Consider the following 13,220-nt stretch of genomic DNA (forward strand, 5'->3'; position numbering starts at 1 on the left):
ATTGGTCTTGCCCATGACACCCCCTTGGCTGGACACTTAGGTATAAGGAAGACTTGCCTAAAAATATTGCAACATTTCTACTGGCCCAGACTTAGAAACGATGTTGCAGAATACTGCAAATCATGCCATATATGCCAGGTTGTTGGTAAGCCTAACCAGAAAATACCACCAGCACCTCTTCTGCCTATTCCAGCCTTTGACGAACCTTTCAGCAGAGTTCTAATTGACTGCGTTGGACCTTTACCAAAGACCAAGACTGGAAATGCGTATTTATTGACGATCATGTGTACATCTACCCGCTTTCCTGAAGCTATTCCGCTCAGAAATATCAAGACACCTACTATCGTCAAAGCTTTGATCAAATTTTTCACATTAGTAGGACTTCCTAAGTCTATACAGTCCGACCAGGGATCAAATTTCATGTCGGGTTTATTTCAGCAAGTCGTATACCAGTTAGGGATAGCTCAGTACAGATCAAGTGCTTATCATCCAGAATCTCAAGGTGCCTTAGAACGTTTTCATCAAACATTGAAGAACATGATTAGAACTTTTTGTCTTCAATTTTACAGAGACTGGGATGATGGAGTTCACTTTCTACTTTTTGCGGTTCGAGAGGCTGTTCAAGAATCCCTTGGATTTAGTCCCTTTGAGTTGGTATTTGGTCATACTGTAAGGGGACCGTTAAAATTGATTAAGGAAAAGTGGCTTACTGAACATACTGACTTGAATCTTTTAGACTATGTATCTAGATTTAAAGAAAAATTGTTTACTGCTTGTCAAATTGCTCAGAAAAACTTAAAAAATGTACAGAACAAGATGAAAATATGGTATGATAAAGATGCCAGGGATAGAGTTTTTGAGCCTGGTGATAAGGTACTTGTATTTTTGCCAGTCCCTGGACATCCTTTACAGGCTAAATATTGTGGTCCTTATACAATAGACAGTAAAATCAATGATTTGAATTATATTGTAAAAACTCCAGGTCGGCGTAAACAAAACAGAGTGTGTCATATTAATATGTTAAAGCCATATTTTGAGCGTACTAATGAATGTGAGAGTAAACCAGTTGCCACTTTAGGCATGGTTAAATTTGAGAACAATCATGACAAACCAGATGTAATTGAACCACCTTTTAGTCCTAAAACTATGGAAGAGACAGTTAGATTGAAAAATTCAGATATTTTGTCAAATTTAGACTCAAAACTTGCACATCTGTCTTTTGATCGTAGAGAAGAAATAAAAGCTTTGGTATTTTCTTTTAAAAATCTTTTTCCAGATGTGCCAAACAAAACCACTGCTGTTTGTCATGATGTTGATGTAGGAGATGCTTCTCCAATTAAGCAACATCCTTACAGGCTCAATCCACTCAAACTTGAAGTTATGAGAAAAGAAATTAAATATATGCTTGACAATGATATTATTGAGCCGAGTAACAGTGAATGAAGCTCTCCTTGTCTCCTTGTGCCAAAACCAGATAAAACTTTTCGTTTCGTGACTGATTTCAGAAAAGTAAATTCAGTCTCAAAATCTGATTCCTATCCGATTCCAAGGATAGACGATTGTATTGACAACATTGGTCAAGCAAAATTTGTGAGCAAATTTGATTTGTTGAAAGGTTATTGGCAAGTTCCACTGACACAGAGAGCTCGTGAAATATCAGCTTTTGTTACACCAGATGGCTTATTTCAATATACTGTAATGCCGTTTGGCATGAAAAGTGCTCCAGCTACATTTCAAAGAATGATCAATAATGTTATAAAAGATTTAAACTGTTGTTATGCTTATATTGATGATCTAATTGTATGTAGTGATAGTTGGGAAGAGCATTTAACACATTTGTATGATACTTTTGATAGATTGTCACAATCAAATTTGACTGTTAATCTTGGTAAAAGTGAGTTTTGTCAGGCCACTGTTGATTATTTAGGGCATACAGTTGGCCAAGGTCAAGTGAAACCTATTATGGCTAAAGTGGAAGCTATTTCCAAATTTCCTCCTCCTACAAATAGAAAACAACTTATGAGATATTTAGGCATGATTGGATTTTACAGAAAATTTTGTTCAAATTTTGCTACTGTGGTTCAACCACTGACTCATCTTTTACGAAAAGATTCTAAATTTATCTGGAGTGAAAATTGTCAAAATGCTTTTGAAAATAGCAAATCACTTTTAATTAATAGTCCAATTCTGATTACTCCAGACTTTGAAAAACAATTTAAACTTGTCGTTGATGCAAGTGATGTAGGAATTGGAGCTGTTTTATATCAAGAGACAGATGATAATGTTGAAAAACCTATATCATATTTTTCTAAGAAATTAGATAAACATCAGAAAAATTATTCAACTATTGAAAAAGAGTGTTTTGCAATGTTGTCAGCACTTCAACATTTTGATGTATATTTGAATCCAACTGTATATCCTATTCTAGTTTATACTGATCATAATCCTCTCACATTCATGCATAAAATGAGAAACAAGAATCAGAGGTTGACTAGGTGGAGTTTATTGTTACAGGAATATGATGTAATTGTAAAACATATTAAGGGTAAAGATAATGTAATAGCTGATGCTTTATCTAGAGCTTATTAAATCACTTTGTATATATTATGTATTTTTGTTCATATTGTTCATGATAAGTTTTTGTTACACTAAAACTTCTTTTAAGGGGGGAGGTGTTATGATATTGTAATTATTATGTTTATTTATGCTGGCCTAATTTGTGTTGTATGGCCTGATAGTTGTTTACCAAATAATCTTATAACTGTGCAGTTTATGAATGATTGGAACTTTCTAGAATGATCCTGATAAAAGATGCGTAATTTAAACTTCTACGTTATTCCAGAAACTTCCGTTGTAACTTTCCAGGATTTTCCACAATGTTCCATTATAGAGTGTTCTAGAATTTTCCATGACAACACTATATATACAGACACTAAAGTTAAACTCTCATAATTAAACTTGGACATAGACATTGATAGACATTAGTATTCACAGCATTTGGATTGACACTTTTATTCTACAAACAACATCATACTGGATTGTGACAATAGTAGTGAACGTAATATTCAAATTGGATTCCGAAAGATTTCCGGATACAGATAAAGACAACAGATTGGACTCATATTTTGACAGTTAAGTTAACAGTAATATTTGTGTAATACCTTTTGTAAACATTTGTATAATAAATCTTGTTAATTTTTATAATTGATTTGTGTCTTTTGTTGGCTACAATTTAAAGGCGATTTCTGGCCGTAACACCTATTCTTATAAATTGATGAGAAAATCATTTAGTCACAACATAATTATTTGCTTATTTGAACCTTCAGGATGAGAATGAAGATGCTAAGGTTGGCATAGATTTTGCTAAAGATGTCCAAGAGTGGCGTAAAGCACAAGATGTAGATTAAGTTAATGCAGTTGTTGTTCCTCAATCTAGGCATAATGAGAACCAAGTGCATGAAGTGAAACATGCTAAACAGCTAGAAACGGACAATTTGAAATTCCATATTCAGGCCAAAAATTAATGTTATTACAAGATGGGTTATTACAGAAAAAGAAATAAATGGAGAAAGAAAAGTGAATGCTAGGTTGGCAGTGAGAGGGTTTGAGGAAGAAAATGAAGTAAAATCAGATTCACCAACCGTTCACAAAAAAAGTCTAAGATTATTTTTATAGCTTCTACTTCCATTCAAAAGATATAAGTTTTGTAAGGGTTCTGCGGAACCCAATGTGTCTCACCTAATTTTGCTGTTAATCAACGGTTCAACAAAAATGAGGAAAAAAAGAAATAAAAATATTCCTCTCGATACTATCTTTTGATTGTAAGAAGCTTCTGTCCAAGTTAAGTAAAATCCAGGATAGTTTTTAAATGTAATAAATGTTTTAAAAACTTTAAATTCATATGAAACGAGTGACTGGTGAAAAATAATGTTTATCCAATTCTTGAACCAATGCATGTTTATATCATAAACTTATAAGTTTATAACTTATAAGACTATAGTCTTCTGTGCACGATTTTATCATTTTTTACGTGAACATATCTTATAATCGTCAATTTTTTTTTCTCTCTGTCTGTTATGAAGTGAAAAAATGGCAGCTACTAAATAGTCGTGATTTGAAGCCGTAGTTTACCGATTGTCACCTTATAGTTTACAATCAACAAAGAAGCTTGGATAATATATATTGAGCATGAATATAACATGTACAATCAGATAATAGTTTATTTCAATGACAGATCCATGCGTATTGACACCACCGGGTTTTTACGAGAAGGGTCACGCTAAGGTCACTTTCATATACGGAAAATAGATTGGTGAATTGCTTCTTGGAAGAAAGCAACTGAACTAGAGGCTCTAAAGAGACTGTGTCGCTCACCTTGGTCTATGTGCATATCATAAACAAAGGACACAGATGGATTCATGACAAAATTGTGTTTAGGTGATGGTCATGTGTTTGTAGATCTTACTTTCTTGAACATTCTTGCTGCGCTTACAATTATCTCTATCTATATTAATCTTGGCCCAGTAGTTAAAGAATTTTGTAAAAATTTACAAAATTTACAAAATTTATGAAAATTGTTAAAAATTGACTATAAAAGGCAATATCTCCTTTTGACCATGCTGACTTATTTGTAGGTCTTACTTTGCTGTACATTATTGCTGTTTACAGTTAATCTGTATCTATAATCTATAATATTAAAATAACGAGGTCCAATTTGTCAGCCGTCATGGGGTAAAAACGACAAATCAAAGAATTCAACTTTATATATAGCTAATATAGGACAATGGTGTAGATTAATATAATATAATATAAATTATACCACTTTAGACCCTTTTGTTTTCCACATAATTAATATTGCCAATAATTAACAAGTTCCGGGTCGAGTCAGATACCGATACCAATAGTATATTTAATTATTACCTTATCTGTACGTTCCGCATCTGACAGGCGCACCACCAAACGGTGTATTTAGTATTTTGCTATAGCTATATACACGGGTCATTTTCACAGGGTTGATACTACTAAATTCAATCATTGTCAAATTGTTACCTATTGTAGTATTTTAATCAGTAAGACTTTCTAAGATAACAATACGAATATTAAAAATCTTGACTCAAAAAAGGCGTTTAGGTACAGTTTTCAATTTTTAGTGGGCATGACGTAAAACAGCAAATTCAAAGAATTCAACTTTTATAGGACAATGCTGTTGATTAAAAAATACTCCATTCCATGACCTTTTGTTTTCCAAATAATTAATATTACCAATAATTGATAAGTTCCAGGTCAACGGTTTCAAACAGAAAAATTTGAAAGCAGAGAAAACTGTGTATCTTATAATCGGCATGACTTTATCAGATGACAATACCAATACTAGGCTTACACATAGTTATATACTTTAATTCAGTCCCAGACCCGCCATATCACGGGTGTGTTGTAGTAATATTTAAGATAATAACAAAAAGCTGCCAAATTTTCTTAAAATTACCAATTCAGTGGCAGCAACCCAACAACAGGTTGCCTGATTGGTCTACAAATTTCTGGGCAGATAGACCTACATAACAAATTTATCCTTGTCAGATTTGCTCTAAATGCTTTGGTTTCTGAGATATGAGCCAAAAACTGCATTTTACCCTATGTACTATTTTAAGCCATGTTGGCCATCTTGGTTCACAGGCAGGATCATCAGACACATTTTTAAACTAGATATCCTAATGATGATTGTGGATAAGTTTAGTTAAATTTGTCTTGGTAGTTTCAGACGAGAAGATTTTTGTAAAAGATAACAAAATTTACGAAAAATTGATAAAAATTAAAAATAAAGGGCAATAACTCCTTAAGGGGTCAACTGACCATTTTGATCATGCTTGTTTTGTAGATTTTACTTTGCTGAACATTATTTATATCTATAATAATATTCAAGATAATAACCAAAAACGGCAAAATTTCCTTAAAATGACCAATACAGGGGCAGCAACCCAGCAAATTTCAGAGCAAATAGATCTTGACCTGATAATTTTTTTTTTATCCCTGGTCAGATTTACTCTAAATGCTTTGGTTTTAGAGATATAAGCCAAAATCTACATTTTACCCTCACATTTTTTTAACAAGATACCCCAATGATGATTGTGGCCAATTTTTGGTTAAATTTGGCCCAGTAGTTTCAGAGAAGATTTTTGTAAAAGTTTACGGACACAGGACGCCTGTAAGGCCAGGTGAGCCAAAAAAGTAAACTTCTTCTTAATGTGAACAAATTAAAGAATTTTCCTCAGAAAAAAAGTATATGTACATAAGTTTTATAATGAAAACTATACATTTAGTTATAAAAAACATATGCATAATTTTTTTTTAATTTGAGGTTTTATATGACTTTAACTGCAGACTGTATGTAATGTTAACTGGAAGATAAACCAAGTCCATTTACAAGTTTAATACTGAACCAGATGCTCCGCAGGGCGCAGCTTTATACGACCGCAGAGGTTGAACCCTGAACGGTTGGGGCAAGTATGGACACAACATTCAAGCTGGATTCAGCTCTAAATTTGGATTGTGATTAAATAGTTGACACAGCATAGGTTTCTGACACAGAATGAATGCGGTCAAAGAACTTAAATTTTTTTTTGCCTTTGAGCAATTCACTATGCTGTTGAATATTAATCCTCTCAAAAAAAATGTTTAAAGACATTTTCTTTTTGCTTATGAAATCTGAAATGAAAAAAATTGAACACCCCCCCCCCCCCCCCCAATTTTGTTTTCACATCCCCCTTTCCCTTATGCCAAAACTGATCTAAATTCAATTTCTAATGGAGTTTGCAACTATAACTACTCATTTAAATAATATTAAAATGTAAAAAAAGGGCTTGTTATCACTGAATGGTAAAGATTGTTTTAATTTATCAGTTGGTAGTAAAAGTGAATATACATTGTATATTGTATAAAAAATGATTTAAGTTGATTCAACTACTATTCTGGACAAAGAAAGATAACTCCAATTGAAAATTTCTTGCTATATTGTGCAATTAAGATATTTCTTGCTATTGTGCAATACTGTGCAATTGAAAATATTTGCTATTGCACACTACTGTGCAATTAAAGATTTCTTGCTATTGCGCAATACTGTGTCATTGAAAATTTCTTGCTATTGCAGGTGTAATACCACCAAATCATGGTACGTCACATCCGGTTGCATACGAAAGTAGGCCTAGAAAAATATTCCCTCTAATTTGACAGTTGTAGAAAATTAACCCTGCATTTCAGTGTACTTACATTTTTCTGAGTCGTAAATATGTATGTTGGATGTCTGAAAGCAGCATTCTTTTTTTATTTGATGGTCTTATAAAATATTTTGGAGCGTTAAGGTTACATACTTACCAAAGCAGGTAACCAGTAAATAACAGTGTAAAAAATGGGTTGTTTACTTCCGGTGCTGGTTACTTTCTTATATGCAATGAAATGTAGTGTGAAATTTTCACTGTATCACTGGAAAGGATTAAACTTTATACATGCAAAGTATTTCTTTAGTTAAAATAAAGGTAAATACTATACAATTCTTTTAAAAGTGCCAATTTAACAAAGACTAATAGGGAAAAATCAATGGTAGTATTACACCTACACAATATTGTGCAATTGAAGATTTCTTGCTATTGCTGAATACTGTGCAATTGAAAATTTCTTACTATTGCACAATACTTAATATAATAATTTTGAATCCTGATTAGGATCAACTTGAAAACTAGGCCCATAATCAAAAATCTAAGTACATGTTTAGATTCAGCATATCAAAGAAGCCCAAGAATTCAATTTTTGATGAAGTCAAACAAAGTTTAATTTTGGACCCTTTGGGCCCCTTATTCCTAAACTGTTGGGACCAAAACTTCTAAAATCAATCCCAATCTTCCTTTTATGGTCATAAACCTTGTGTTAAAATTTCATTGATTTCTATTTACTTATACTAAAGTTATGGTGCGAAAACCAATAATAATGCTTATTTGGGCCCCTTTTTGCCCCTTTTTCCTAAAATGTTGGGACCAAAACTTCCAAAATCAATCCCAACCTTCCTTTAACCTTGTGTTAAAATTTCATAGATTTCTATTCACTTTTACTAAAGTTAGAGTGCGAAAACTAAAAGTATTCGGACGACGAAGACGACGACGCCAACGTGATACCAATATACGACCAAAATAATTTCATTTTTTGCGGTCGTATAAAAACAGGAACAAAATTTTAACAAATTTCCTTGTAGATACAAGCTTTTTATCATAAATATCTGCTTCTGTCCAAGTTTGGTATAAATCCAGGATAGTTTAAGAAAGTAATTAAAATTTTAAAAACTTAAACCACAGAGTGAATGTAATGTGTCCTGGCAGAAAAACTAAGTCCATTTATATGTACAATACGAATTTTTTAAATTTTTTTTACAAAATTTACTTGATGATCATAAGCAAGCTTCTGTACAAGTTTGATAGAAATTCAGGATACGCCGCGAACACCACTGACGATGGAATGTGGGATTGCTTTGTCTTGCTTTTTCCACGGTAAAGAAATAGACAGAGTTATTTATATACAACCTCCAAAAGAGCTTTCTTCTGATAAATCAGTAGCATGGAAACTAAACAAGTGAGTTTATGGACTTATTGATGCCTATTGGAACTGGTTTCTTGGTGTTAAAAGGGAACTTCTACAAGTGTTATCTAAGCTTGATCTAGCCATATTTTATTGGCACAAAAACAACAATCTTGTAGGACTTTTCCTAATGCATGTAGATGATTTTCTATGGACAGGAAGTGAACATTTCAAAAAGCACGTTCTATGTCATCTTAGGGACAAATTTTATTGTGGGAAAGAACAAGACAATAGTTTCAGATATATAGGTCAAAATATTCAACATGAAGGCAAGGATATAAACTTACAGCAACATGATTATACAGATGAACTCAAGCAAGTTGACAGAGCTGATATTAAGAATGGTATATATCAAGAAATTGTTGGACAGCTACACTGGATTGCCACACAGAATAGACCTGATTTGCGCTTTGATGTTTGGGATCTTTCTACTTCTTTTACAGCTAATTAAGTGAAGCTAAGACTCAATCAAAGTTGAATAAAGTAATCAGAAAAGCTAAAAACAATTCATACAGAATAAAACATCCAAACTTAGAAAGTCCTAGGAACATTGAGTTAATACTCTATACAGATGCTTCATATGCCAATTTATCTGATCATGTATCAAGTTCCGGTGGATATGTGATTTTTCTATGTAGCAAAATGGAAATAAAGAGCTGCGCCATGAGCGCATGATACGCCCGACGTCTTGTGTGGAAGTTTTATGCAATAATCATAAATAGTTTCTGAGAAAGATTTAAGCAATTACCATTTATTGCTTTTGAAACACGGCGGGACATGTGAAACCCCCCCCCCCCCCCCCCCCCAACCCCCAACCCTGTTTTTTTTACAAATATCACTCAAATAAAATTTTGAATCAAACCAAAAAGTATACAGATCTTTAGATTAATATAACAAAGAAGTGTGTACAGTTTCAAGCAATAATCATAAATTGTTGTTGCGATAAGGCGCGACATGTAAAAAAACCCTCCCCTTTTTTACAAAATACTCAATAACTCAAAAATAAAATTTTGAGTCATCACCAAAAAGTATACAGATCTTTAGATTAATATAACAAAGAAGTGTGTAAAGTTTTAAGCAATAATCATAAATGGTTTTAGAGATACGGCACGACATGTAAAAACCCCTTCCCCCTTTTTTACAAAATACTCAATAACTCAAAAATGAAATTTTGAATCATCACCAAAAAGTATACAGATCTTTAGATTAATATAACAAAGTGTGTAAAGTTTTAAGCAATAATGATAAATCATTTTTGAGATACGGCGCGACATGTGAAAAACCCTCCCCCTTTTTTACAAAATACTCAATAACTCAAAAATGAAATTTTGAATCATCACCAAAAAGTATTCAGATATTAAGATTAATATAACTAAGAAGTGTGTAAAGTTTTAAGCAATAATCAAGAATTATAGATACGGTGCGACATGTGAAAAAAACCACACCCCTGTTTTAGTTACAAAGTGCCGTAACTCAAAAAGTTTAAATCTTATTTTCACCAAAAGGTATACAGATCATTTGACCATTATAAAAAACAACTATATTAAGTTTATTGAAATTTATGATAAGTCGTTCTCAAGTTATGGTGCGACATGTTTACGCCGGACAGACAGACGGAGAGACAGACGGACGGACACCGGACATTTGTATACCATAATACGTCCCGTCAAAATTTTGACGGGCGTATAAAAATTGGCCAATTTCTTGGTCTTCAAAGAAAATTTTGACGAGTTGTTAAACGTACTCTAGCTGCGGAGGCTTTATCACTAGGTGAAGAACTAGATGCTTGCTTTTTCGTAAGGAGCATTCTTCAAGAGGTGGTAAAACTAAATGCAGGAGAATCTATTCCAATCAAGTGTTTTACAGATAAAAAAATCTCTGTGTCAAAACATTCACTCAACAAAACTTATTTCTGAGAAACTGTTGTGTTTAGTTTTAGCTAGCATCAAAGAAAGTGTTAGTCTTGGTGACATCACAGTCACATGGATTAAAACTAGCAGCCAGATATCAGATTGTTTAACTGAAGCAGGAGCTGATTTACATCCCTTGATCAAAGTTCTCGGTACTGGGAAAGGACCATGATATTGACAATTTTAAAATTTAGACATTTGTTTTGTTTTCTTAAATATTTTAAATTGTCGTATGGAATAGACCATTAACAATTCAAGTTTTGCCAACAGACAATTACCTTTTAGTTTAAAGAAAGACGCTGGAATGTGTTATATCTGTATACATGTATTATGTAATGTTTACTCTTATCTCCACAGGAGCTAGAGTTATAGTATATTATCAACCAACCAAGTTTTACAATACATAACATATATAAAGGGTTAGAATAAACACTGATGCAGCCACTTTTATTTTTGACAACCCCCATCTTACAAAAATGGAAAACAACACGTTTAATAATTTATTGCGTCCGAAGCACTTTTCTGGATTCACCTTTATCCAGAACGCTCAAAGCCAAACGTTTGAAATCCGAAGATGGATAAGTACCGAAAATCGTTGAAGAGCAATATATGTAAAAAATATTACCAATGTTATTTCAACCGATCGGGCGGAGCTTACGTTTTAATTTGCATAAGGACAGTCTATTTGAAAATGTGTGTGATAAGGATGATTGCCGCTATAAGTATTCCTGATTTCTAATCACCTATCAGTGTCATCAAAGAAAACCAAACAATGACTGGACACTTCATTGATGAGTTTATCCTAAAACACCTATCTATAGATGGATTGTTTTATTGTGAGCGAATCGGTTATACTCCGCCAAGTCAAGTGAAATAAATCGAGTAATACCTAAAATAAATAGCCAAATTCATCTAAAGTCAACTTTGTCTGAGGGAGTTGAAACCTTAGTTTTATAATAATTTCAAATTTATAAACGGCAATTTTAGTCAAGCTTGTTAAATCATGTCAGTACCGAAGCACTGACTACTGAGCTGATGATACCCTCGGGGACTGATAGTCCCACCAGCAGATGTATCGACCAAGTGATGTAAAAAATGGAAAACAACATGGTTAATAATTTATTGCGTCCGAAGCGCTTTTCTGGATTCACCTTCATCAGGAACGTTTAAGCCCAAACATTTGAAATCCGAAGATGGATAAGTACCGAAAATCGTTGAAGAGCAATATATGTCAAAAATACCTAAAATAAATAGCCAAATTCATCTAAAGTCAACTTTGCCTGAGGGAGTTGAAACCTTAGTTTTATAATAATTTCAAAATTTATAAACGGACAATTTTAGTCAAGCTTGTTAAATCATGTCAGTACCGAAGCACTGACTACTGAGCTGATGATACCCTCGGGGACTGATAGTCCCACCAGCAGATGTATCGACCAAGTGATGTAAAAAATGGAAAACAACATGTTTAATAATTTCTTGCGTCCGAGGCTCTTTTCTGGATTCACCTTCATCAGGAACGCCTAAGCCCAAACATTTGAAATCCGATATGGATAAGAACCGAAAATCGTGTCAGTATCAAAGCACCGACTACTGAGCTGATGATACCCTCGGGGACTGATAGTCCACCAGCAGAGGTATCAACCAGTGATGTAAAAAAATTCCCGACAGAAAAACTAAGTCCCTTTAAAAGTAAAATACGGAAAAAAAGGAACTTTATTTTTACAAAATTTACTTCTGGATACTATCTTATGATCATAAACAAGCTTCTGTCCAAGTTTGGTAGAAATCCAGTATAGTTTAAGAAAGTAATTAAAATTTCAAAAACTTGAACCACAGAGTGAATATTTCGGGACTTCGTTGCGGGGCCATAAAAATTATCACAAAAAAAGATCAAAGGAAAAATGCACAAAATAGCGATAATAACTTGTATGTTGGCATTATACAAGTAATTACTTGTACAAAATAATAAAATGTACACGACATATATTCAGTTATCTTTTTTAATAGGATTTATACCTATTTGGATGACTAATCAAAAATTGTGTAACTTGTAAAACTATACTTGCTTGCGATGTAGTTGAAAAATGATCTAACTCATGTTTTTTTTTTAATTGAAGTTGTATTTTTATTAGCATGGTTTTACTTGTAAGCACTTTCTGGTAACAAACTTTCATATGTTCTATAAGAAGAGCATTTATAATGTCTGACATGTCATTTTCAACTTTTTTTTTTTGGCATCAAGATGCAAGTCATCAGGACATGATTTGTCTGTTTTTCTCTATTATCTTTTAAGGATAATAAATTTTACCTTTAGGGGTTTCTTGAGATCCCCGCTGCCTTTGTGTGCCAACTGCTGTATTGTATCTTGAACAATGTTTTCTCTAGTCACATGTAGCATGAGCAAAGGGCTAACTGGGTCAATATTTTGTAAAAACAAACTCTGGAAGTTTCGTCGTTGAGCCTCTTCCAAGGCAGTCTGAAAAATCCAGGGTAGTTGTCAACAAATTGTAGCATACATGTCAATTTCTCTCTCTCTCATTTTTTTGCATACATACTTTTATATTATTCATTTAAACACATTAACATAAAACATTATGCACTACCCTTTTCAAAACTTGATTCTCTGTACAACTTATGTTGGGAAACCACTCATTCAAACCAAACCAATTCAAGATTACAGATATCATCTTT

At 33.1% G+C, this 13,220-nt stretch overlaps 1 protein-coding gene across 4 annotated transcripts in view; it reads right to left on the reverse strand.

The window, feature by feature from the left end:
* The window catches only part of LOC143044717 (putative E3 ubiquitin-protein ligase HERC4), a 279,500-nt gene that overhangs the window by 89,629 nt on the left and 176,651 nt on the right, over positions 1–13,220 (reverse strand). For all 4 annotated transcript variants that reach the window (XM_076216809.1, XM_076216805.1, XM_076216806.1 and 1 more), the window contains one exon: positions 12,838–13,005. In XM_076216809.1, the coding sequence (XP_076072924.1) occupies positions 12,838–13,005 (168 nt within the window). The remainder of the gene's footprint in view (positions 1–12,837; positions 13,006–13,220) is intronic.

Source organism: Mytilus galloprovincialis, chromosome 9 (assembly GCF_965363235.1).
Source record: "Mytilus galloprovincialis chromosome 9, xbMytGall1.hap1.1, whole genome shotgun sequence".
NCBI classification, from domain to species: Eukaryota; Metazoa; Mollusca; class Bivalvia; order Mytilida; family Mytilidae; genus Mytilus; species Mytilus galloprovincialis.